Source organism: Typopeltis vanoorti, chromosome 18, assembly GCF_054136105.1.
Source record: "Typopeltis vanoorti isolate ZY-2024b chromosome 18, IOZ_Tvanoo_1.0, whole genome shotgun sequence".
In the NCBI taxonomy this organism is placed as follows: Eukaryota; Metazoa; Arthropoda; class Arachnida; order Uropygi; family Thelyphonidae; genus Typopeltis; species Typopeltis vanoorti.
The window spans coordinates 17,266,225-17,294,139 of record NC_143566.1 but is presented as its reverse complement, the minus strand read 5'-3'; the positions used below and the strand labels follow the sequence as shown (position 1 = coordinate 17,294,139).

Genomic DNA, 27,915 nt, shown 5'->3' with positions numbered 1-27,915 from the left:
TGCTGAAAGCTACAGAGCAGTTTTCATGCATACAATGAAGTCGGGATTTTCAGCTTCGGTGGCCTTTCGGTGCATCCAGTTGATGCATCCTCAGAATTTGTTAATTCCATATCTCGACTTCCGAAAACGTTGTTGAAATACATAATCTCTTCGCTGAGGTTTCAGTTATAAAAATACTAATGCAAGATTTAAAGTAAAATAGAGAAACACAATCAATCAGATTGAAAAAATATATAGAAGCATATCAAATTTGTAAACAAATTACCAAGTCTTAGTGTAATTTGTCACATTACAGTGTGAAAATTAACAGAAGAGGATAGCGGTGACTTTACTTCCCATGATGTCACTAAGTAGAGAACAATCACAACCGTGAGAAAAAACACAGCCATGAGCCACAGTGAGAATGATATTAAACTAACGGACAGAAAGCTATAAGGAACAAGAATCAACTGCATTTTCAGGTTATTTACTGCAATTCGTTCTTTCATGTCACAGATCGTCTTTGTGTGTGTGTGTGTGTGTGTGTGTGTGTGTGTGTGTGTGTGTGTGTTATGCTGTATTGTTTTGTGCATCCCATAAAGTAAAAAAAAAAAAAAAATGAGCAAACCCAAAACCTTTTGAAATTTCTTCAGGAAAATAGCAAGAGGGACAAATTGTGAAATAGTTCTAGGTAATTACGTTTTAATTTTACATTGTGAATATACTTAAATAATATTTCATTTAAATCAATGTGCATTTGTAAACTTAAATGAACAATTAAGGTGTCGATGATGTGTTCTCCATATTTAAGAATATTTATTCTGCTTAGAATTTGTAATAAAGGTAACATTTAATTAGTTTTAGAAAATGTGAACAGAATAAAAAAAATGTGTGTGTTTGAGGGGGGGGGGTGCAGGAAAGACCACTGATAGCCTGTAATTAATTATTTTAGAAAATGTCTAACTACAACCTATTGACAAGAAAAAATGTGAAAGAAAAAAAAAGCAGTAAAACTGAGATTCCAGTAATTAATTATTTTAGAAAATGTGAACATGAAAGAAAAAACTGTGTGTGTGTGTGTGTGTGTTTAAGGGGGTGGGGGTGAGGAGAACATCATTAATATCTAGTAGTTAATTATTTTAGAAAATGTAAACATGAAAGAAAAAACTGTGTGTGTGTGTGTGTGTGTGTGTGTGTTTTAGGGGGGGGGAGAGAAGGACCCCAATGATATCTGGTAACTAATTATTTTAGAAAATGTCTGCTGGTATATGGACAAATATTTTCTATGGGAAAATATTATTAAAAAAGACCCCAACATTTGACCAAATATCCACCTAGAATTCCAATCTCTAATCATTTCCCATAATGCCACACATAACAAAAAACTCATTTCATGTCAATGACAAACACATTCCAGAATTCCACACTCTGACCATTACTCACACATTCACACTCAAACCAAAGACACACAAGGCGATGTCACAGACAGATGTGTCCCCAGGAAAATTCCAAGGATTCCATACTCGATCTTATCTCTAACCCACCCACAATTCCATATGCGAACCAAAACACACAACGTAATGTCACAGACAGATGAGTCCCTGAGGAAATTCCAAGGATTCCATACCTCTAGCCATCACCCACAATTCCATATGTGAACAATTACCCAGAATGCCATACGCGAACCAAAACACACATGTTACTGCCAGATGTGGCCCCCAGCGAAATTCCAAACATTCCATACTCATGACGTCACGAATCCTTATCTCTAACCAGTACAGTAATGAGGGTATGAAGCTCCAGTGGCAAGTGTCTAGCTTGCACCCCCCCAACCCAAAAATGACAAACATTTTGAAAACTTTAAATGTAACAACTTAAATTTTACTAAATGCAATATGTTAAATAATTACTATTAACCCTATCAAAATGAGTTGCAGTGTGTTGAGAATTTGTTTGTCTAAAGCAGTGTATTGCTGAAATTTAAAAAATACAATATAAAATAGCGGACTTTTTATCTATTTTTAACATTTTTTACGCTTTATGCCCCAAATCTAGTTGGCCCATGGCAGGTGCCTCTTTCGCCATGCCTTCGTTATGGCACTGTCTCTAATCATCACCTACAATTCCATACGCGAACCATTACCTACAATTTCATATACACAAACCGAAACACATGATGTGACGTCACACAGATGTTCCTCAGGGAAATTCCAAACATTCCATACTCATGACGTCACGAGTCCTTATCTTATCTTGATCTGGTTCATAGTGCTACCCCTACTACTTACTTGCCATGTAGAGAAAGAATTATTTGGAATTTCCTTTGACCTTCTTGGCTAAGGTCTTCTCATAATCTGATTTAGCCTTCTTTACCATGCTGGTAACTTTCTAGCCTAAGCTTTGTACTGCTCGTAAGTATACTGATCACCTTTCTTCTTGTAAATTCTCCATAACGTTTTCTTTTTTTTTTTTTTTTTGCAGATTACACCTAATACCACTACTGATCCATCTAAACCTTATTCATCTTTCTAACCATGGGAATACATTACGGTATTGCTTCCATCAGATACCCGTTGATTATATCCCACACACTGCTAACATCTTCTCCCTGCAATTTTTTATACCATGGGATTGCTGTAAACTGCATCCAAAGCCTGTTATAATTACCTAACCTGTAGTTCTGTATATATCTTCTTAAGAGAGAAATCAACAAATTTTGCAACTTTCCAAGTCAATACTGCACGATCATTTCTCACCACTCGGAGATAACCTGGACAACTTATGCATAGGTCTTCTGAACCTATGACCAGATCCAACATTCTCACACCAAGAGTCCAGTCCCTTCAGTTATATGCTATTTCAAGTAATTATCGCGTAGAAGGTCTAATAGGAATTCCATTTTCTTTTTGGTGATCTTTCCAACGATATCACCATAGTTAAAATCCCCCATAATAATTACTCGACCCGCACTCATTATGCTAATTTGCTGATGCATATCTCCTACATCAACCCCTGGCCTACAGCAGCAACCAACTGTACATTTGGTTCCGTCGGTCATTATTTCACACCAGATCGGCTCAACTATATACTCGCTATATATTATTATATACTCGCATAAATTTCTTCAATGTGGAACGAAATCACCAGGCCCGGATTAAGGCATGTTAATGCTCTGCATAGATGACTAGTTAGTGCCTCACCCCCTTTAAAATTGATATCCCAATTCATTTACAAGACATCAACTTACATTTAATCAGCTTTAAAATATATATATATATATATATATATATATAATTTCTTTCTCAGTTTAGCACATGCAAAAGGCACCAATCAATTCTGAGAAATTAATTTTTTAATTTTTTTTTCCAGAGAGCCTAATAACCAACTATTTTACTTTATCCTCTTTACAAACTGATCTTTTTGCCCTTTTAATTCGCTTTGGAACAGAAAAACTTCTCATCTGTAAAGTTTATAATCGTCAGCATTTGATAAATCTTTAAAGAAATCCCTCGGTTCTTTTTCTTCATGTAAACAATAACTGAATCTGAAAAGCTAATTTTCATTGAACCATAACATAAACAAATAGTGAAGTAAATAGATGTAACTGTTCCTTCTGTTCTGATTTTCCCTTTCAGTGGTTTCCGACCTTAGGCATTGCCCACAAAGTACTCCTGGTGAGATTTTTACAAGGTAGTTTACCATTGCTTTCCCCAACCATCCAATTTTATCCGGACTTAGAACCGGCATATGGCTGGGACGTATTCATGACTGTAATCCGTGTGCATTCACGGGGCCAGTTGCCTGTTCTGGGGAGGCGAAAAACTAGCGTTTCCGGGTGGAAAAACCCCCTACCTCCGTATGAGACCGGCTAATTCACCTTTCGTCGAAAGAGACCAGATAAAGCTTCCTCACGTCACTGACAGGAATCGAGCCCAGGTCTTTCAGACCAAAGGGCTTCGTCTATACTGACTGAGCTACGGAGGCTCCTTACCTTGTTCTAATTCTGTTCCTTACCTTGTTTTAATTTTGAAAATCACGCAATTATGCAAAATTCCACAATCTAAGACACGTTTTTTTTTTTAAAAAAAAAAACTCACATACACTATTTCAGGACGGTTCACATGATACTCATGCACATGCGCCCCCACTAAGAAACAAGTATCCTCTCCACATCTCGGACACTCTCGCGGGAAAGCTCGTTTGTATTTAGATTAGATTAGTAATATAAATTGCTACCATTTAAACACTGGGCAAGTGTCCAGGTTTCTAATTTATTAACCCTAGCCTAATCTTCGCCCAAAAACACAAACTTAATACTGAATTAATAGAGTAAAAATAATTTAAAAATCTCCCTGGCCACAGGTTATTGGCATTAGTGAGACATGGCTTACAGATGATATAGTTAGTGGGATAGAATGTGAGGGATATAGTGTATTCAGCAGTGGCGTCGTGGCTTAAAATCATGGGGGTGCTGCAACTTTCGAAATATACATACACACTGTAAGTACAGTGTATACATGTTTGGATAAATCAGCTATTTTTTTATCCAAGCTATTTTTCGATAAATCGCCTTTTTATTCTCGTATATACAGGGAGTAGGCAAGGCCTTTTTTTTTTTTTTAACCCTATCCAACTTTTTGGAGACTGAGTGAGCAGTTCAATCTCCACTGGTACCCAATCAGAGATAGCTGGCCCAAGGCTATCACTAATTAAGCGGCACGCAATGAAGAGAACAGCTCTACAGGTGCCGCCATCTCGTGGCCCCTAAACCTAACACTCATATTTAATGTCTGAAATAATGTGGATTCTATGGTCGATTTTCTTGAGTTTACGGGACGAAAAACCCGCTTGCCGGTGCCAGAGATCGACTAACTCGGGAACCAGTCAAAAAAAGGCTTGGAAAAATTTCCTCTAGTTGCTGATTATACTCGAAACCAAGTGTTCCTTCGTGCGGCCAAGCGCCGTGGTGTGCAAACACCACATCCACTGAGCTACACACCACGTGTTTGGAAAAAAATATCAAAAAATTATGGTAAAAATTTTTTAAAAAAATTAAAAATGAAACACAATATTGTTTATTATCGATAAAATTATACTGTGGTATAATTCAAAATTACTTAAAAATAAAATATATTCTTCTTATTTTGTTTCATGAAAAGATATTGTTTATTATCGATAAAATTATACAGTTTAGTTAATTCAAAATTATTTAAAAATAAAATCCATTATGTTCTAAAATAAAAACTATAACAAATGTTATGTCTTTAATTGTAATGTCCAAATATTTAAAGAGACGGAGTAAACACGATAAGCACTACGAACATTCTACTACTGGCAAACTGCATATAAACAACAGTGAAACTGCGCGACGGACAGCACCGCATTACGCTAATAGCTCCCATCTCACTATGACGTGCATATGCTTGAGCGGGTAGCAATATGTTAAAACACAGTGCTGCTAGCGTCCCTCGTAAGTGCTACAAGATGGATTTTTATTTATTTTTTATACAAAATAAGATAATTGTATAGGATTGTTGATGATAAAATTAAATATTCAGGAAAATATAAATAAATTAATAAATATATTTATATATCGAGAAAAATTCGGGGTGCTGTAGTTCCGCAGTGCCTATGCACGAGCCGCCCCTAGTATTCAGGAAAGACAGAGAGAAAAGAATGGCGGGAGGAGTGTTATTGATGATAGTTGATGAACTGCAGCCAAAGAGAATAGAAGTTCAATTTCAGGATAGTGAAAATAGCACATTTGAGGCTATCTGGTATGAGACTGAAGTCAGCAGAACAAAATTTACAGTTGGGTGCTGCTATAGATCAGGCGGAATAGATGGAGACAATATGCATAGGCAAACAGACTCAATGAGTGGAGGATATGTAATTATTATGGGGGATTTCAATTATGGTTACATTGATTGGAGGGAGGAGAGGACAAATGGGAGGAAGGAAATGAATTTTATGCAGTTACTAAGGAATAACTACCTGAGACAACATGTAATGGAATATACTAGGGGTTCGAGAGTGCTTGACCTAGTAATTGCATCTGAGAAATTGACTATTATGAATATGACCATATTGTCACCAATTCGTGAGGGTGATCATAAGGTCTTGAGTTGGGAAGTGGCTAAATGTGTGGAATTTTCAATTAAGACAGGATACATGTGGAATTATTGGGCTGGTAAGTATGATGAGCTTAGGCGATAGCTTGGATCAGTGCCATGGCATGTTAAACTGCAAGGCTTGGATGTTGATGGTGCATTGGAAGTGGTTAAGGAGCATTTGAGGGAGGTAATGGCTTACTGCATACATAGAGTCCGGAGAGTAAATCAACTGGGAGTTAAATGGATGAATAACACTATTAAGCTTGAGCTGCAAAAAAAAAAAAAAGAAACAATTGTGGATGGAATTTAAGGAGAAAGGCGACTTGCAGTCACACGAACATTACAAAGCACAGGCCAGAAGGGGTAGTGTGGTAAAAAAAAAAGCTAAAGCAGATTATGAAAGTAAATTAGCAATGCAAGCTAAAGTGAATCCGAAACAGTTCTTTCGATATGCTGCAAGTAAAAGAAAAAATGTATACGGCAAAATGATTCTAAGGAATGTCGATGGCAGGGAGGTAACTGAATCAGATGAAACAGTAGAATTACTAAGTGAATACTTTGGAGAGTACATCATCCAGGCTGTGATATTGCAGGAATGGGATTAATGACTGATACAGGAATTGAAGTCAATGAAATGGAGGTGAATAGTATATTACAGAACCTTAATGTAAATACATCTGTGGGATTGGATGGTATACAAGCTCGAATTTTACTTGAAGCGGCAAGGAATTGTCAGTTCTCTTGACCATATTGTTTAATTTAAGTCTCAGTTCTGGGTTAGTCCCGAGAAAGCGGGAAAAACAATAAAACAATTCCATAGCATAAAGGAGGTTCCAAGACTGCTGTTGCAAATTACAGGCCGATCAGCATATCAGGAATAGTTGTCAAGATTTTGGAGATATTAGTCAAGAGCAAAATACAGGAATAGATAGATGAAAATGGGATACTGTATTGAGTACAGCATGGTTTTGTAAAGGGTAGATCAGGCCTCAGTGACTTGCTCACGTTTTAAATACAGTGACGGCTGAACTGGATAAGGGTAATGGATTTACAGTAATACTGCTGGACTTTGCTAAGGCCTTTGACAGGATACCACATGGAATTCTAATCAGTAAACTGAAGCACATGGAGATGGATATAGGGTTGTGAGATGGATAGGAGGGTGGTTGATGGAGAGATATCAGAGAGTAGGTTATTCAGGAGTAGAGTCCAAAAGAAGGGCTGTTGCTAGTAGTGCCGCAGGGTTCTGTTCTTGGACCACTGCTATTTAATTTGTTCATTAATGATATGGGAAAGGATCTGAGAGGACCTGTTCATTTATATGCTGATGATGCAAAGTTGGGTACAGCAATAGTGAATGCAGATGATGTCAAAATTTTTCAGGATGATTTGGATAGATCGGCAGTCTGGTCTAATTAGAATGGATGTTAGTTTAATGTAGCAAAGTGTAAGGTTATGCATTTTGGGATGAAATAATTAGCAGCAGTATATCACATTGGTGGAACTGTACTCTAGGAGGTTGATGAAGCTAGCCAGAGATTTGGGTGTGTTGGTGGATAGGGAGTTGAAGTTTAGGGTGCACATAGCAAAAGTGGTCAAATCAGTTCATCAGATCACTTGGTTACTGAATAGTACTTTGACGAGCAGAGATAAGCAAGTTATTGTTCCTCTTTATCGAGCCTTGATAAGGCCCCATCTTGACTACTGGGCTCCTGGTTTCTTCTTGATTGGGAGGAGGTAGAGAGGATCCAGAGGTGAGTGACCAGATGAACCTTACAAGAACAGGTTGAAGATCTGTGGGTTACAGAAATTCGTTGATAGGCAGAAAAGGGATGATATAATTGAGATATTCGAATTACTAAAGGGTTTTTACAAGATTAATTCAGAGGAAATTTTTCAGAAAAGGTCTGATGAGTGGAGAACTAGGGGCCATCAATGGAAACTGAGCAAAAGTGTAGTAAGCAAGAGTGTTAGAACTAGGTTTTTACTTGGAGAGTGTTGGATGAGTGAAATAAGCTGCCAGAGTTTGTTGTGGGTGGCATGACTGTAAATGAGTTCAAAGAAAGTATGATAGATACTGTACGAATGCCGAATAGTTGTTCTTGATATGGCCTGAATTTTGTTTTGCATGCATGGCCAAATGTTTTCACTGAGCGACCTGGATTTCTAATTTTTTTAATTTCCAAAATTTTTCTGCCAAAAATGTTGAAGGGAACAGTTAACTATTTCATGCTTAGGTAACTGCAATTGGCTGAAAGAAACTGAAAATTTTGATATGAATACTTAACAAATGAAGAAAAAATAAACTTATTGAAATAACAACAGGACAGACCTTCAGAACTGCTTCATTCACAATGCTAACTTGTAACGATCAGTTTGGAAGGCTCCATTGCACCATCACTGTACTTACACAGTCAGAGGCTGTGGGAGGGAAAAAAATGGTAACACTGCAGACAGTGGTACAATGAACCCCCCCCCCCCATGGCGTCTATATCAACAAGGTGCTTCTTTACAATTAGAACGCTATTTCTAATTTGCAGATCATCAATTGTCTGGTTAAAAATGAATTTTTGCCTACAAGTTCTATACTGAAATGAGTGATGTGAACTACCATCTGAATTTCCATTTATGTACCAGTGTGACCTTATCGTAAATGCACATGAAGGTTACCGCACACTACACAATAAGCAACTATGACTAATACTATAAGCGTCCTACCAGCATCTGCCAGATCAAAGGTGCGGGACTTCGACATTGGGATGTGAGAAGACATACGAAGCAGACGAATGGGAAATCCTTTTTTTGCAGGTGACAGTTTAGATTTGGGGGTCTCTGAGATGCCAAAGGTAGACGACAGAGCCAGCGTATGATACACTACAGTACAAAGCAACAACACAAAGACGACACATCAAGAAATGATCTAATGATAGCAAACTACAGTACACTGCAAGTCAAGCAAAGCATTATAAGCAGAAATACAATAACTTATTTTTTGTACTAATAAAAATTTACCATGTTAATAATAAAATGTTGACAGTTAAACAAGTGAAGCTCATCATTGGCATCAGATTGGTGAGAGAATTGTCATCGCAACTAAATCTTTGCGTGTATCAATACAAACTCAAAAGTTAAGTTAATGTACGTATCTTTAAAATTCGTAAAGTTAAAATTTAAAGTCTGTTATTGCAGTTAAAATTATAAATCTATGAGATAATTTTGACGCATGCATTAAACAGATGTCATTTGCAAAATTAAATTTCTAGTCAGTATTGCTTTAAAGAAAAATACTGACCTTTTTGTGGCTTTTTTTTTATATTCAAGTTGAACGCCTGAATGTTGAGAAAGGTGAAAAACTCTGTAATGAACCATATCTATGCTTGAGCGGTTGAATAAAACGCAGATGTTTATTCATATTCAGCTTGTAAACAGATGATACATCAGTTTTTATACCAATATGTTTTTCTATGATGCAAAAGCAATAGAAATGTTTATAATGTACTGAATATGGAATTGGGGGCATCTGAAAATTTCGGACTATCATTATAACGCACTTTAATTGGCTCATTTCCAGTGATTGCAGAACTGCCTTTCAAAAAGCTATCATTGAACAATGCAATTATGTTTTTGCTTGCTATAGTCTCGGTGAAAACACGTCAGGCTTTCACCGAGACTATTTATAAGGCTAAAGTTCAATGTTGTTCCTGTAATTCGTTGATATATGAATTTATAAATATTACAAAACGTTTCCAAACCAATTTTTCATTAAAAAAAAATATCAACTGGAAATTGCTATGATGGTATATGTCATTGTGCAAGTTAAGAATGACGCAGGGTTGTCCGCATTTTGACAAAATGCAGAATTCTTGCCGAATTCCCATCTTTTAAGTGATACAAAATTAGTTTTAAGATTAATCAACAAAATTTAACTAGGGAAAAACATGTCCTCTACTTAGGTATGCCATTGTTCAGCAACACACTGTATTATGTGACTAACTAGAAAAAAACAAAAACGAGTATTCGTCCTTTATTCGTTCCACTCAATCACAAATTCAATAATTACCACCCTTTGGTTCAATGTCAACAGCAACATCTTCAAGACTTCGCCTGTGGAATTCTGGTCTACTGTCCTTCTGAATATCTGGTGTTCTGGCTTCAGGTTTTGACTTGTGTCGACGTCTTCGAAGGGCAGCGATTGTCTTACTCACCTGCAAGAGATCATACAGACATTTTTGGAGAAAGTATTACCTACTAGGCAGTCGTTAACAAAATCACATTACAAACTTAATTTCGCACAACGTATTTCCAACAGCTTTTTTATATTCTAGCGCTCGTTCTTCCAGAAATACTAGGGAAGTTATTGTAAGCCTACTGATGTACTGTTTCTCTGATTATCTGCTACCATCAAACGCTTTTAGAGATGAAACATGAAATCAATGATGCTCTAATTCACCATATCTCTATATGAACTTTATATGGTATGAAGGTAATTCTTATTTATTTGTGTGTATAAGAGACATGAGCTTCCACTGAAGCGAGTATCTACGGTACTCTTTATTGGAAAATACCCATAATAGAATCCCATCTAGACCCCAAGAAACATTGTAAGGAGTTTTCACTGAGGGAGAATTAATTGTCTCGTATGGAGTGGTGAAGGGTTTTTAACTTAACCCTTCCCAGAAACTTGTTTTTTTTTTTCTTTTTATCTTGTAAAAAGAAACAAACCTACCATAAGAAAACACACGCGAATGAATAGACATAGCAGAACATGTGAATATTGATAACCAAACAGGTAACATCTTGCTTTCTAATCTGCAGGATCTAATTCATCTGTGACATGGAGATTTGTGTCTAGGGTGATAGGTAGTTTTCATCAGCCTGTAAGAGATGGTAATAAGTGCTTAATGTGCTTACTCTCTCTTGGGTAGTAAGCGCATTACGATACTCCTCATGAACTGTAGGATTACATTCATTCCTGGATGGGATAGCATGAATTAGTAGAAACGAATAATTTATAAGGAAGATTGAATGCAACAGATGTTTGACATAACATTTAATACTTATTTTAATAAAAAGCTTTCTATGGCAATTTTATCCCACGAGAGCGAGTGAGAGCGAGACATAATTAGTTCCTTAGGATGAAATGAAGGTTAGATTAAGCCAGAAACAAAAACCCTGGAGAACAAAAGTCTTAACGCTTCACCATATCTTCGATAAGCATGGTAGAGGTGGTGTAGCACAAGAGAATGAAAATGATAATGCAACCCATAGGCTTTCGCAAGTATCCACATCAGTGTGTGGGATTGGAAAATGCAGCATGTCAATGGTTTTTAACAATCTGCCTCCAAATTATTTTAAATTAACATATGATTGAGATGGAATTCGATTGATTAGTTTTTTAACCATACTCATAACAAACTTTTTAGTCATATTTTCCCCTCCATTTGTATTAATTGCATATCATAACACCCCCCCCCACACACACACAAGTATTTCTCATTACACGGGATTCTAATCTTAATGACATACTCACCTTATTAGGACTATTTACATTATCTTCATCACGTCTCCTGCTTCTCAGATGGATTTCCCATGTAGCCACCGACTTGAAGCTTTTGTCAGCAGCATAACATCTCCAAAGGCACTAAAAAAGATGGGGGAAAACGTAACTATAGGCAAGACTGTATGGAGCAGTTGTTTCAGTTGTCAATGTTCTCCACAGCACCTTCCAGTATTAATACACCACTACTTTTCGTAAAGAAAGACATGTTAAGTTGCTTTAATTAATGGGGCATTCACTGATGAACATCATCGCAAGGTAGAAAACAGCAATGAATAATGGATAGCATTAAAATTAGTTTCCGCTATATATAAAATTCCAGTATCAGACTTGTAATAAACAAAGTTTATTCCAGTCATCATTAAAAAGTATAAGCGTTTCTTGAGAAGTTTGTACAACTTAATATTTGTTCGCGAGAGAATTATTAGCCTAACAAAATACTAATCACTAATTAACAAGTTTTATGAAACAATGAAAAACTTAAGTACTAAAACGTAAAATATGTCAGAGCAAATGCTATTTATTTATTTTATAGCTAAGTTCATTAACATTGGATCATGAACACGTTAACTAAATAGAAACACCTGTTTCAGCAATGTATCTTGATTCAAATAAACAGAGACCCTATAAGCTGTTTGATATCATTTTCATAGTTTAATGTAAATATCGAATGAAATGATGCAAAAACACTTAGAAAAACAACTCTACACTGCCCAATATTTAATAATTGCCTGACATGTTTATAATTATTAGCTCGACGTAACCGCCTCTCCCACATTTGTATTTGGAGAGGTAACGGCGTTCCCAAATTTCGGAATAAATAGAAAAAATAAGATTCTACAGATAATGTTAGTTTTATAGAAAAATGATTACTTATAAAGTAAAAGTGTCAAAGATTTTCAATTTGTCTATTCACTGGTGAAAAATTCTAAACGTATTTGTTCCACAATATTTTCATTAGTAACCGGTTTTGGCAGATACCACTTCTCTGTGATAGTAGTCAAACAGGAAGTCGGGCAGTATCGCTTAAATAGCAAATAAAATACAGACACTCGTCGCCTTTTATTCCTAAAAAGGCACTAGGGGATTTATTTATGTATTTATAGCCGAGTTTAGAACCTTTCTATGAATACGAAGATCAGTTATTGCCATGTTTATAGGACTATACTATGCCAGTTCGCGATGTGAATGGTTCAGAAACTTTCGACCATTGACGTTTTGAACATTTCCAATTTCTTTTACATTCCATAATACATATTGTCCAAAAATTCACCGTTTTGGTTCTTGAGGAAGAACACCTTTCGCCCATCCGTGAGTGACTCACATAGTTCGCAAATTTTAATAGCAACACCCCACTAATCATAGGAGTATTTCTTAAACACTATCTTACAAATACTCATCTTCCTTTAGAACATGTTTCTTCAATTTATTCTCCGAAATTATTTCGCAATGGAAAATCACGATTTTTTTTGCGCCCTAGGCCATGCAAAATAACCTGCTTAATTTGGAGTATTTCCCAGAACCTATAATTGCCAAATTAATGTCCTTCGCTTTTACATCTGCTATATCAACTTTGGCTATTAATAACTTTGCTTACTATGCAGTAACTATAATTTCACAGCCCCACCCTTACTAGTAGCAGCAGGGTGGCCACTTCCCCGTATCATCTGTTCGATTGCATCATTGTTACGTAGTCATCGGCCATTTTCTGTCCGCTGCCGGAGGAAGATTTCCCCTCAAAGCCCTCCATTTTCTTTTATCTTGAGCTTTTCTATGCCACTGCCATCACTTTAATCTAATCCTCTCACAGCCTCTCTGGTCTTCCTGTAACTCTTTCCATTTCTGTGATACCATTCAGTTATTAACTTTCTCCATTTTTGAGTCTTACTCCTTTCAGTGTGACCTGTCCATTGCCATGTACAGTTTTAATGTTCGTTACAATGTCTCTCACCCTGGTCTGAGCTCTGACTTAAGTATTCTGATTTCTATCTTGAATGGTAATATCAAGCAGTGGTCTTTCGTTTTTCTCTGGGTAATCAAACTTGTTGGTCAAATTTTAGTTGAGGTCTATGTTTCACTTCCTTATATTATGACTAGAAGAATACAACTGTCTGACATTTTTCTTTTAAGGTGGATTGCGATGTCTCCTTTGAGTGTTTCACGGCGTTTTTAAACGTTACCCAAACAATTTGAATCCTTCGTATAACCTCTTCCTTACAGTCTTTCTTTACTGTGTGATCCGCCTTGAGTAAAGACGAGACGGACTATATCACATGTGTTCGATATATACTATTTTTTTTTTTTTTTGGTTATCTATTTATTATAGATTATTTTGGTTAAATCATTGTTTAAATTTAAACCATTCCTTTAATTTTCGCATTCAATTCAATGATCTTTTTTTGATCAATTTCTGCTCTTTCCTAAAAAGAGTAAATCATCAGTAAGAACTAAATTACTTACGATCAGTAAATCGCAAGTTATTTAGTTCTTTCCAAATTACTATAATTTCCCAAATTTTTCAATGCAGATTTCGAAAAAGTTTTAGAAGCTTTAAAAGGGTTTAGAGGTAAAGAGTTCAAGTGAAATGGTATTTTCCTAACTTTCTTTTTTTATATAAAAATTTCATACTTGTTCTTGATTTTAAAGATGCATTTGAATTTATGTGATTAAGTATATCAATTATTTTTCATTTCCTTGATTTTTAGGGCTTCTAGAAACATCTAACGTTGAAACTGAATCAAATGCGTTTTTTAAATCAATAAACCTGAGGGTTTTTGATATTCATTCTTCTTTTCAATGATTTGTCTTATTACATATATACAATTAATAGCGCTGTATTTTGTTTCCTGAATCTTCTGATTTCTCGAGAGATTGGCGAAAATTTAATTTATTTTGTACTCTGTTCGTAACGATATTTGTAAACAAACAAAAAAAACTATATTATTGCAAGGAGGCAGTCTATCTCCCTTTTAAAAATTATAATATGGAGAGCATTATTCCAACTCTTTTTAACAATGCTATTATCTCCCATACTTAGACAGGTTGTACAAATTTTACTTACTACACGCATAACTGGTTCGCCACCTGCCTTAGAGACTTCTATCGGTATTTCATCTTTACCTAGTACTTTTCCAATATTCATGCTTCTAACTGCATACTGAATATCTTTTAAAAAGGTAAGTTTTGGAGGTCATCATATAATTTGACAAAGAAAGTTTCTAGTCTTTTTATGATCTGTTCTTTGCCTTTAATCAGTACTACATTTTCATCTTTAATAAACAGCAACTTATTTGATCACTCATTTCAAACTCATTGTTTTATATTGTAATTCTGATTTTCCTTGTTCTGAAGATTCTAGCATGTCAGTTAATTTTTATTATTTTACGCAGCTCAGAATTGTATTCTACTTAACTTCTGTTAAGATCTATTCCACTGACTGACGCCTATACAGGCATATACTGACGCCTTCCGGTCTCTGCGTTGTTTACCTGTAGTCTACAGTACCCGTTTAGTTTAACATATGCCCTTTTTTGTTGTTGTAATCAGACCATTTCCGAACTGTTAAATTCCGAACTAATAAAACTTGCCATTATTACTTAATCACGTGCAATAACAGGTTTTCTAAACCTATAAAGATTATTACTGTTCGCATCATACTGTTTTACCCGCATATTACTATCCACAGGCAAGACCTTAATGTATTTTTTTTTACAAAAAAATAAAAGAACAATTTATTTATGATATTATGCTGTATATTATCAATTTATTTACCGCTAAGATACGGAAAGATTTATTTCAGGGCCCAAATTATCTCGTATGTAATGGTATAGCATTACAAAATATCAACTGCTCTGGATCGTTCATTTCTTAGAAATATTAATCCTGTTACTCCTTTTCAGATCGCTGTTTATCAGAAATCAGAAACATATTCTCGAAGAATACAATGTTTGGTTATGGTTCTGAATTTAATCTACCTATGAATTCCAATACACTATAGAGGTTGACAATGTTTAATGGAGAAATGACAAAGTTAAAAATCATAAAATTTGCTTCCTGAAAATCAGGCAGCCCGAGGCGTTCCCCACTGTTGCTCAGATTGAGGGCATTCCCATAGAATAATATATGAGAAAGAATGTTTCCCTAATATTAAGTAATATTTATTTTAAAGTACTCGTATAAGTTCTACTGATCATTTTGTTGAACTACGAGATTAAAATACTACTCGCATGTTTCTGAAATCAGCTGTTTAAACAATTTTAAAACAATCGTATCGAACGTATAAGGGTCTTTCGTCTGTGGCCTTAAAGCCTACTCACGAACACTCAAGGCGAAAAAGAAGGATCCGTTTAATCTTATCGCTGCTTTTAAATGGTCCTACTGACACAAAATCGAAATAGCTGGATAAATTAAGTAATGGTTGCCAATTTCATCAAAATTCAAAGTCATTTTATTTTATGAAAACATAAAAATTGCACTGCATGTGCGCAATACAGAGGTCGCTACTCTACTACTAGGTGATCGCCGACTAACATTCATTAGGTGAGGTGGCCATTGCATAGTAAGCCGAAATTTAATCTCAGGTATGCAAGAATAATAGCATTAATTGCTAGGCGTAAGATGATGAGATTACTTCTTCCTACGACTTGTCACTGAGCTTGCTTCTGCATGTCTGCTTACTTTACATTTAATAGCAACCAAACTAAGTTAACGGAAGTAGTTATTGACGGTTTGTCCGTAACAAATGTGTCGCTCACATCAACCTTTCAAGTTACTTGAACAGTAGCATGCATGCATGTGCGCAATAATGCATGCATGCATGCTACTGTTCAAGTAACTTGAAAGGTTGATGTGTATGTATCATAATACACAAATACACAAATATATACATACACAAATGTGTCGCTCACATCAACCTTTCAAGTTACTTGAACAGTAGCATGCATGCATAGCATACATACATACATGCATAGCATACATGCATACATGCATAGCATACATGCATAGCATACATACATGCATAGCATACATACATGCATAGCATACATACATGCATGCATAGCATACATACATGGCATACATACATGCATAGCATACATACATGCATAGCATACATACATGCATGCATAGCATACATACATAAAACGAAAATAGAAAGATTACCAAAAACAAGCCTTAAAGTACAAGCCATTAGGAAAAAGAAAACAAGGGCGTCCTCTTAAAAGATTCAACGATGACTTCTAAGGCCGGAACAGGCCACGCTAGGCCTAAATCCTTGATATGTACGATGACGATGAACGAACATTATACCAAGCTAATTTCATTACAATCTATTATACATTTTTTAAAAACAGTACGGAAACGAATGCGCCAAACGTCGTTCCCTCTACAAGAAGTAAGGGAACCAGCTGTCCCTCACCAGTATATCGTTGATCACAGCAAGAGTATTGCTCGACGAAAACTGAACTGTCAGTCAATTTTGTCTTGCTACATCGAAACAAACCATGATAGTCACGTAGTCAGTCAGTTGTCACCCATCAGTGTTAGTTTTGGCTGGCCTAAACCAAACTAAGCCATTAGGAACCTTAGATTTCACTCGAGATATCACGAAAAACTATTATACCTCAAAAAACAAGAAAATTGGGCTACGAACAGCGACTACTATCAGATCAGTTCCTCTCTTTTGTCTTTCAAATTTTTCAAATGTTAGCGCTGCATTTCTGTTATATATCTTATAAATCCAAAATCCACAAGTCAATTGAACCTAACAATAATATAGCATTTCGTTAGTAGCCTTTAGATTTTTCTATAGCTATTTTCAATAGAATGAACTAAATCTTTCCATTATTTGTTTATACAGTTTAGCATCGTATACAACACAAGCTAAACACACATTACCTATATACCGTGAAATGCATTTAGCAATCTAAACTCAAAATCTCATTTTACTATGAGGAGAAACTATAATTTCGTTGTAATTTTGTAGACAGAACACGCCCTGAGTAGGTATATTTCCGAAATAGGGCTCTGACCCATATTCTTTGTATTCTATGCATTGAAATAACTATGGAATCAAACTATTACACTCGTGCTCTGTAAACGAGTGGAATTCGTCCGTGCAACTCCTCCTGAAATGGAGCATGAGTATCTACTGTTAACTAGTACAGTCCAATATTTTTGCCATTATGAAATGTGGGCCATGAATAATAATAAATCTTTAAAAAGATATTTACTACGTAAAGACATCACGAATGCATTTCGTGGCCCTCTTCCCCACCTTCAATATTTTTTGAACTGATTGCCGCGTGCAAAGGCATTAAAATATGCGATCTGGTAGAGAAGTAAAGTGAATACTAAATTTTAGCAAAAAATCCACATAACGTGGAAAAGTAAATAAATAAATCGCATACCTGGATAAGGGTGGCAGCAGCGGGTATCTGTCTACTGAAATGTTTTTGTCTCTGTTGCTGTTGAACTTTCAATGCAAAACCGGAACCTAAAATACCCTGTAAACATTGAAGCACACATGAACGTTACATTTTTAAAGACCACTAATATTTAATTTCACTCAGAAAATAAATATACTTTAATAAATTCACTGCAAATGACAGTAAAAACTTCAAAATATTACGATTTTTCTCCTAGTAGGAGCATAAAGTTCCTCTGAGTGAGGCTGTTTTTCTATCATTCGCTTTTTTAAACATTGACTGAGAAATATTACTACTTTATTAATAAAAAAAAAAAAGTGCTGCATCACAGCTGAACATACTTAAAATGTCCACCTCGTGTGCAACTTTAAGATACTTGGAGATTTTGTTCGCTCACTTACCGCGGGTAAAGCAAAGAAAGACACAGTGAAAATTGCAGAAATACAAGCCAGAACACGACCAAACCAAGTACGAGGTACCTTGTCGCCATAACCTATCGTCATCATGGTGACCTGAAAAATTAAAAAAAAAATAAATAATCAGTTTATTGAAGGAGTTCTGATTGTATGTGTAACAAAGTTCTGGTCTCCCTTCTCTCTCTAGCTGGAAGAGAATAATGCTACCATCGTGTTTTTAGAGGCACTTGACAGCTATAAATCAATACACTCAGAACACGGTTCAAATATTCAACAGCCATCATTAAGTTCCTTTCATTTTGTCATAAAAAAAAAAACAAACTAGGCTGCGATGTAACTTCTGGTCGAAATAAATACAAGTATATAAGATAACTGCATATGTAGGGATATTTTTACCTGCCGTGTACCAAGGAATCTTTGCTCCTGGAGGACCACTTTAGGGTCTTTATAAAGTTCTTGTGCAGTGTGAATTTTAAAAACTTTCTTCAAAATGCAACAGAATAAGTTGATTGAAGATTTAAATAAATATGTTAGTGATTCATTGTTCTAATTTTTTTTTCTCTTATTTTCCAGATAATAGCTTCAATTGAAGAAAAGGTCAATTGTGTTCGCTGAGCTTAAGGCTGCATCAGCCATTATAAGAAATTCAGCACCCATGACAAGAAGGAAGCGCTCCCACTGAAATTCAGTTACAACTGGACTTAAAAAAACACCGGCATTTCATTGAAAAGTCACGAATTGGAAGTCCCAGGATAAAGACTGACTGCGTTGCCTATAGAGCAAGTTTTTACTGGCAGTTAACAAAAATTAATAAGCTGGATTTCGTTGGAACTAGCTATTCATAGAGAAGTAGTACATGAAATGTTGCTGGAAGTAGAATGCTACTATTCAAGACACGTTCTGCGATCATTGCAAAGTTAACAGCCATGGGGAAAAGAGAAACCGTAGGAAATTTGGGAGCAGGGAGGAGATATTGCTTAAGTGAATTTCACTGCGCTCCAGGAAAATCAGGAATAATTGGCCCATTCTTCTTGGAATAGCACTATTGTGAATGGAGTGGCTTATTTCACCATGCTGCGGAATTATATTATTTCTGAAAAGTGATCAAGATTTCCAAGAATTGTTTATATGATTATTTTTTTTCCAACGTGATTGAGAAAGGCTGGTATAAAAGGCCATTCTACTCTCAGGAGATGCTTCTGGCAAACACAGAGTGGCGTGGTATTTCAAATGAGATCAGTATTACACGAGTAGTCCTTTTAACTTGGGCGTCCCCCCCCCCCAAATTCCATAATCCACACTTTTTCCTCGCAAAACTATCTTTATTTGTATCCAGATCCAATGTGAATTCGTTAATATCTTGAGGTAGCAGATGAATCTCAGTGCGTCAGATATTTAAACAACGTGGATTTGTACTTCTTATCAACAATTTTTAAAAATACAAAGTCGCTATACATGGTAATTACCAGGAGATTCTGAACAACACCAGCTTGGACCTATTAGTCAAGAAACCAACTGAGGTCATGTTAAAGCTACCCAGGAGTTGATATAGAGAGTAACCACTCACTTGTTACTGCAAAATGTAAAATAAAACATTAAAAAATGTAGAATAAGAATTATAAACACGTTAATTTAATGTCACTCATGAATAAAATGTAGAATAAGGAAAAGTGGAATAATGAATTACTAAAGGCTTCAAATATAAAAAAAAAAAACATGAATAGATTGTATGCTTAAGATGGTAAGAAAGATATTGCTATTCAAAAAAAAATTTAAGAAATCATTAATCATTTCATGTTTCTTAGAAGTACTGCAGCTATTAAAAACAAAAAGCATTGAAATTACTTTTCTTTCAGCATGTGGGATAAATGAAAACGAACACGTGACATGCTTGTGGTACTGCTTTTTAGTGGTTTTAATTCTGCCATGAGTTACTAGTAATGCGGAACTGGGGAAGGGAAGCTAAGTAAACTGGATGTCGGAATTTAACATGTGACTAATGGACATGTAATGATTAGTCACCATGTACCAGTCGTTAATCATTTAAACTTTTCAAATGTTCAGAAACCTGTTTCTCGAACTTGACGGTAAATTTCCGTGCCTTGCTAACATTTCAATTATAAATTATCCGGAACAAAAGGTCAAGTATAGAGTTTAAAGAATTCAATTCAGTAACTATTTCCTAAGATATTTCAAGCAGTATCACAACTGTCAGTTGGCATACAAATACTACACACAAAATGAAACTGACTACGTGACGTATGGTCAGTGAACTGAATACCTGAGCTGACGTCATGATGCCCATCAGATTTATGCAAGCAAACCGTATTTGTATTGCGTATATATCTAATGCATCTTTAACACCATGTGTGTGTGTGTGGGGGGGGGGGGATTATAGTGGGAACATTGTCTGATTTTTGAGAATGATAGCAGTGGCTCCGGCGAAACTTTAGTTGATTGTCGACACTATAAGTATAGGAATCTATTACAGATGATTTAATGTTTAAATATATATATATATTATTGCTTAGACGAATGGTTATCGTCTACGCTCTCTAACCAATAAGCTGTGGATTCGAATCTCAGTGCAATATAATTGTGAATATCTTCAGACGGTACTTAAACATCATTGCCCAGTGCATACCATCCCGCTTACTGAAGGCCTAAAGTGGCTTGAAAAAAAGTACCATGTTTGATCTCTAGAATATGTTTTTTGATTATCCAAACCTTAATTCAACTCACGGTTCTAAAACAATACTATAAGTACACTTTTGTTGAGTAGGATTCGCATAAACCAATACGGTATGTTGTTAATATGTATTCCGTTACTGCGGAGTTACTCTGAATAAGTAAGACTGAGAAGCAGAAATATTTAAACCGTCTGTTAAATAAAATATAATTAAAGCATTTACAACAGTCATTAAATTTGTTAAGTTCATTCAAAGTATTAAGTTTATCTAAACTTACCACTCCCCACCACAGGGAGTCCGCATAACTCTCGAAGTCTTTTTCACCAGCGGGACCCACAACATCCTTTTCAGCCAGGTACATGAAGTATGAAGAGAAGATCAGCCCAAGGAAGCCTATGTACAATGTAGTTAGGAGTTCCTAAAAATGACAATTTTTTATGGTTTATTAACAAATTTTCTTTGGGAATTTTTAAATGTGTTACATAACCGTAACATAGTTGTTCAATTAATCGAGTTTTGTGTGCACTCGCACCTGTCTCATAATCAATTGTCAAGCTGGTGACGTGCAACAGATAATGTTTTAAAGGGGTACGCAAAACTGCAATTAGTTATTCGTGTGCATAAAGAACTTTGGACGAATCTAACAAACTTAATCCATACGATGATAAATTGGACATTAACGTCCTACAGGAGTTAGACAAGTTTGGATGACCATTTCCAAAATAGGTAGTTGGTTAAAAAAAAAAGGTCCAATTTCCTGGTCGGCTCCAACATACGTCGTAGTGATTTAAATATGGGAGTAAGTGAAGAATAAAATCAACATTTCTTTAAGTCACTTTGCCAAAGGAATTAAACTACAAAATAACGGATACTCAATGAGAAAAGCACATGACAAGAACTAAGTTCCAAGTTGCTATATTTGGAATGCATTTTACTAATTCACTGCAAATAAACAAAAGAAATTTATTATCTGTACTGTTGTTCACAATATTTGTTATTATATTATTTTTTAAATAAATATTTCGCAGGCATTCTTTTGTGGAAGCCGTATGCATCAATTATTTTTCGCAAAGCCAGATTAATAGATTTATTATTAAAGCAGTAAATATTACACATAAGTGACTAATTTTATTAAAATCTTAAATGAGGTGGAAGGAGTGGAAATTCGGTTCAATCGATGAGAAAAAAAATGACGAAAGAAAAAAAAAAAAGGATGAGAAATTATGTTAGGAATGAAACGTGGGTGGTGCGTTTGGACTATAAGAAGCCTACTTACTAAATTTCTTAATGAACTGCGGGCATCATCACACTAAACCTCAATTAACTTCACTTTTTCTTTCTTCTTAAAAACGAAGGAGCTCTCCTTATTTCGGTTCAACTTGTTGGGGGGGGGGGGACTAGGACAGAATTTTGTCTTACCTGTCTACTGCCATTATTTGGATGATTTTTTTTTTTTGTCTTATTTAAAATTTTCTCCAGCTCTTTTCATAAAACCTGTTTTGTCATCTTTTACTGGAAAAAATAACTAATATTTATTTAAAAAAATTCAAAATATATCTTTAACTTTTGTTAATTTGTAAATTAAGAAACGTTTAACTCAGCCGATGAGTTAAATGGCAAAACACTCAATAAAACCTATGTAATCACATTTTTTCCCTCCTTCGCATTACTTTCCCAACCTTCAAAGTAATTAATCCCCACAATCAATCTTCGAAACATTATCAACATTAATAAACAATTATTCTACAAAGTTACGAAGTACTGTGAGAAAACTCTTGGGCGTTGTCCAAAATGTGAGTTCATTTAAAATTCACTTCGTTCGTCTGCAAATCGCATACCAAACAACTGCTGTTGTGTACATAAAATTTGATAATGGTTGGTAGTACCGATAAAAACAAATAAGGACATTACCAATAAATGCGTTTTTCGGCCAGCTTGTGTGTTTTGCACAAGAAATCTTTCCGGTACTCTATAAGACCTTTAATTGCAAACTCTATTCTTCCGAATGTGTTAACTTATCAAATGAAACGAATATGTATCACTTTTCTGTTAACGACTAAGTAATAGCTTTACCAGATGGGATAACTACTAACAAACAGTTTTTATTAAAATTCTAATAGTTTTATCATTAACTGAATAATGCTAGGTTACCAATTTTTTTTCGAATATGTTTGCTGAGTTTTTTTTTTTTTTTAAACTTTTGGAAGAATCGTGTTGGCTCTGTCAGTATCAACGACGCCTTATGGTTGGAAAGACCTTGGTTAGAATCCCGACTAGAATGCAACGAACGGTTTTAGGGGAAATTTTTATTTGAAAATGACGAACCATTGTCATGCAGAGGTGGGGGAGTTTGTCCCCAAGGGAACTTCAGTTCTGCATTCTGCAAAACTACCTAAAAGAATAAGATTTTGACTATAAGATTCTGACTATATAATATTCTCAATCTTATAAGAATAAGATTGAGAATATTAACTTAACTGCTTCAGTCGTAATTCTAAATAATAACAGATTCTGATGTTGATAAATTCGAATGGTATAGAGCTCTTGTATCGAATAAAAACAGAATTTAGCTTCAAAAGTAGATGTTTCTCATCTGCAACTATCTGTATCTTGTAGTTGCTGAACTGAGGATGAAAAAACTACTGAGAATATCTTTATTGTAAAATTTAATCACGAAAAGATACAAGAAAACTCCAATAGTAAGCAAGCTGTTTTATTTTCTAACCGATAATTTTACTTTCTTATTTAGATGCGATCATCAGCGTATAAAAACTCTTAGGACTACCGTTTGCACATATATAAACTTAACAAATTTGGTAGTATGCTGTACCTGTCTGTGCATGTAGACCACCGATCCGAGTAGCCTCCACGTGCCTCCTTGACGATCGACGTGTAGCATTCGGAGTATCTGTAGAAACCGGATCCCTCTAGAAAAAAAAATATGATATTAAGAATTTAGAAAAACAAAACTAGCACTTTATCAAGAACATCCCTAACACAGTTATTGTATATGTTACCGCTAAAGCTCGAAAGCCGTTAATATGCACATTACCGAGTTAATCTGCAGATTAACTGATTTGCTCCGTTAACGTGCGGAATCAAGAGTTTTCCGCATTTTACCTAGGTAATGTACACATTAACGGCTTCCGTATTGTTAAAGTTCAAAAGTTTGTATCTCTCATTTCCTTTCCCTACTCCTTCCCCCCTCTCACTCCAGTTTTAGTTTGGTTTCGCCAGTGTCATTATGTTTTGCAAATTCATTTCCTTAATTGTAATAATATTTTAAACCGTTTGATTCTTTGTATTATAGTTTTTTAATTGATTGATGATTGATTCTATCAACTAATTTGTTGATTGTTTTAACTGGATTCTTTAGATATCGAAAAATAAATAAATAACATTATGTTAATTTAAGCGTACAGAAATGTTGCTGTTGTTCCAGCAAAGATCTTATTTTCACTTTAATGAGTGCCTAGTAGGTAATGTGCAGATTACCTAGGTAATTTGAGAAATGAAACAATTTTCGGTGTTAACGGATCACCCTAGTTAATCTGCACAATACCTAGATAATCTGTAGAATAACTGATTTCTGCACTTTAGCGGTAACATATATACTTTTTATGATGAAACATTGTTTAAATTTAAATGTAACTCAACTACGAATCAGAAGAATGGAAACTTGTTAAAGTTTCCATTCTTCTGGTTCGTATGTTAAAATAGCCGAATAAATGTTAAAATAGCCGAACTTTGTTTGCAAAAGTAACAACCGATGTTGTATGTTTGATAATCAACTAGGAAATTACATGCATTAGTCATATTGAAGACAGGACTTTGAGAATGTACCTTTAGTAAATGTTTAGAATATATGTGCACTATAGTAAGAGAGCCAGCGACTGACTAGTACATTAAAATGTTTAGCAATCCTAGCCTCCAGGGGCGAATTCTCCATGCTTGCTATGCAAGCTCATTACTTGAGAAAGAAGTAATATTTATTTGTTAATAAATGCATGCATTTATAAGCATTCCATTTAGGCTTTTATTTTTGTAGACAGAAGACGTCTCTAGCTTGCGCGGCAATAATTGAGCTTTGCGTTGTGTATCGAAGGCCTATGTTTGCTCGTCTAGTCAAACCTACTGTTGGATTCTAATTATGCAGAAAATAGAATAAATGTTGTTTGATTCAGAATCCAACATGACTTTCCGTCACAAGAACTATATTTGTAAATATTATTTGATGTAAATAACATAAATTGTAATTGATATCATATAACTACCTTAATTATGTCAAATATTTAATTGCTTAATCAAAGAAATGTTTTAATGGTAAATAGATTCTGTATTAAATATTATTAAGCTGTTTTATTTATTATTTTGTCAATATTGTAAGAACTTATATTTGTAATTTAACTACGCATTTATTGGAATGCAAATATTCTATTTATTCTTTTCATGAAAGTTAACGTTATGTAATAACTGAATGTAGTTATATAACCTAATGTAATATTCGCGAGAATGTTTACGTCTATCGGTTGTCATAGAGACGCGTGGAAATAAACGAGCGCGTGTGAAGGGAGGCGTTTGTAGAGGAGAAGAGAAAATAGATACGTAGTGGTAAAGGGAGTCGGAACGGAACTTTGGAACTATAAGGTAGCAAGGAAGTAAACTAAAGAAGTAGAAGTAATTAAAAGATTCCTAAGGATAGGAGTTGAGTAGATATTTTTTTATATAAGTGAATCTTACAGTTGGCTGAAAGCAAAACCAGCCGTAGTAATAAAAAGAAATTATTGCCGTAATCGGATAATTAGAGAACTGGACATTCAAAGAAGAATACTGAAAAAATCCAGTCAGTCTACAATTACGACTTATTTCTGTACTACCATGAAAGGGAATTGTACGGAGCTAAACTAGTTGATGAATGATAAATAAGAATAATTAATGTACCTTATAGTTGTTATCTGGATTTTTGATGCGCGATTAGTAATGTTTTAGTTATTTAGTGTTTCGCAAGTGTGATAAATACAATTTGAAAGTGTGCTCACAAAATATTGGAAGCACTGAAGATTATTTCTGGTAAGGACAGTCATATTAGTTTATTTCAGTGTATGCAGATTTAAGTGTTAGTTCCGTTGCGCTGTTTCTAACATTAACTGTAGCTTACCATCGAGGCTGAGAGTTGAAAATATAGACATTGAAGTGATATCTACCGTGGTTAGTGCCTGTTATGAGTTAATCGTAGAGTGTAGCTGAGAGATACATGGAAACTGATTGAATAAGAAATTCTATTGTAATAAATTGAGTAAAGAAACTTTGTGATTCTGAAACTGTGAATTTGTATGTGAAAGTTTGGAAGATTGATTTATTGTGAATGACTTGACCTGATGTACTAGCTTGACTGAGTTGTCATATTTAAAAGTGGAATACATGTATTTGTTATATAACCATATATTAAATGTTTTGTTTGTTAATTTAAATATTGTGTTTGCCTGAATTTCTTTTTACTGCACCGTTCACAAAAATTCGGATCTAGCGGGAATCCCAGAAAGGAAATAGAACCATCGGCCTGAATGAATGAAAAGACTGCTAACTAATTTTGAATTAATCCTACTAATTCATATAGACTTATCTAAGGATAGAGTGGCGCAGTATAATAGAAATTTCTCTACCCTTAGATCAGTGATTAATTTGCAATTAGTTTTCCTTTATTTTATGAAAGTGACTTTTAGCAAGATGGCGGACGTCGAGAGAACACGTCACGACACTACCAGGTCCTCGCAGCAGCACTGTGATTTCACGTGCACACATAGCCACCTCACGTAATCTCACTCTGTTGCTTAAAGACAGGTCATACGCAGTCAACGTAGCTCTAGCCAGCCTTTACAAATGTGCGTGTTGCTTGGGAAAATTAAGTTACAACCAACTTTTTATGACGATGTTATTGACCAGTTCATAAAGAAGAACCGAAGGGTAGAATTTGTATTCAAGTAGCTAAATTGAAAATTTAGAATATCATTTGTAAAATAAATGTTGTATTTGTATGATTAAACGTACATAAATTTCTAAATATATAGTTTTAAATGGTTAAAATCTAGTTCAAAAACAAACCAGACTAAAAAGTATACAAGGTTACCTTAAATTTGTTTGATTTAGGGTAATCAGTGGGGGAAAACCCTAGAGATCAATCCTCGAACCATTGTTGTTGTTCCATCTCTATATTAATAACATTGGAAAGGATCTAACAGGAGACGTTCAATTGTTCGTATGTAAAGACAGGAAGGCAATCAGGGATGCTGCTGATATCCGGCCATTATAGTATGACTTGAATAGGCTGCAATCTTGGCAAATGATAATGGCTTTCAGTTTAATGATAGTAAGTGTGAAGTTACGCACTTTGACGTGATGAGATTTTAAAGGCATATTATATTAGTGGAGTTACGCTACAAGAAATTGACGAAGCTGGAGTTCTTGTGATTATGGGAGGAATTTGAAGTTAAATGGTAACATGAAACAGTGGCTAATACAGCTCGGAGTATAGTTGCGATGTTGAAATAAACCTGAGCATGTAACGATAAGGAAATCATTTTGCCTCTTTACAATACCTTGATAACAGCATCAGTAACTCAGTCGGTATACACGAAGCCGTTTTGGTTGGAAAGACCTATTCATTCCCGTCAGTGATATGAGGAACCGTTATCTCTTTCGACGAAAGGTGAGTTAGCCGGTCTCATACGGAGATAG

At 35.1% G+C, this 27,915-nt stretch overlaps 1 protein-coding gene across 1 annotated transcript in view; it reads right to left on the bottom strand.

Moving 5' to 3' along the window:
* LOC150096515 (potassium voltage-gated channel subfamily KQT member 1-like) overlaps nt 1–27,915 on the bottom strand; it is a 231,548-nt gene that overhangs the window by 127,626 nt on the left and 76,007 nt on the right. Inside the window, exons 6-11 of the mRNA XM_090408631.1 lie at nt 24,011–24,107; nt 21,458–21,598; nt 18,476–18,586; nt 18,057–18,152; nt 11,623–11,733; nt 10,153–10,297 (exon numbers count right to left, since the gene is read on the bottom strand). Of these exons, the coding sequence (XP_090264757.1) occupies nt 10,153–10,297; nt 11,623–11,733; nt 18,057–18,152; nt 18,476–18,586; nt 21,458–21,598; nt 24,011–24,107 (701 nt within the window). The remainder of the gene's footprint in view (nt 1–10,152; nt 10,298–11,622; nt 11,734–18,056; nt 18,153–18,475; nt 18,587–21,457; nt 21,599–24,010; nt 24,108–27,915) is intronic.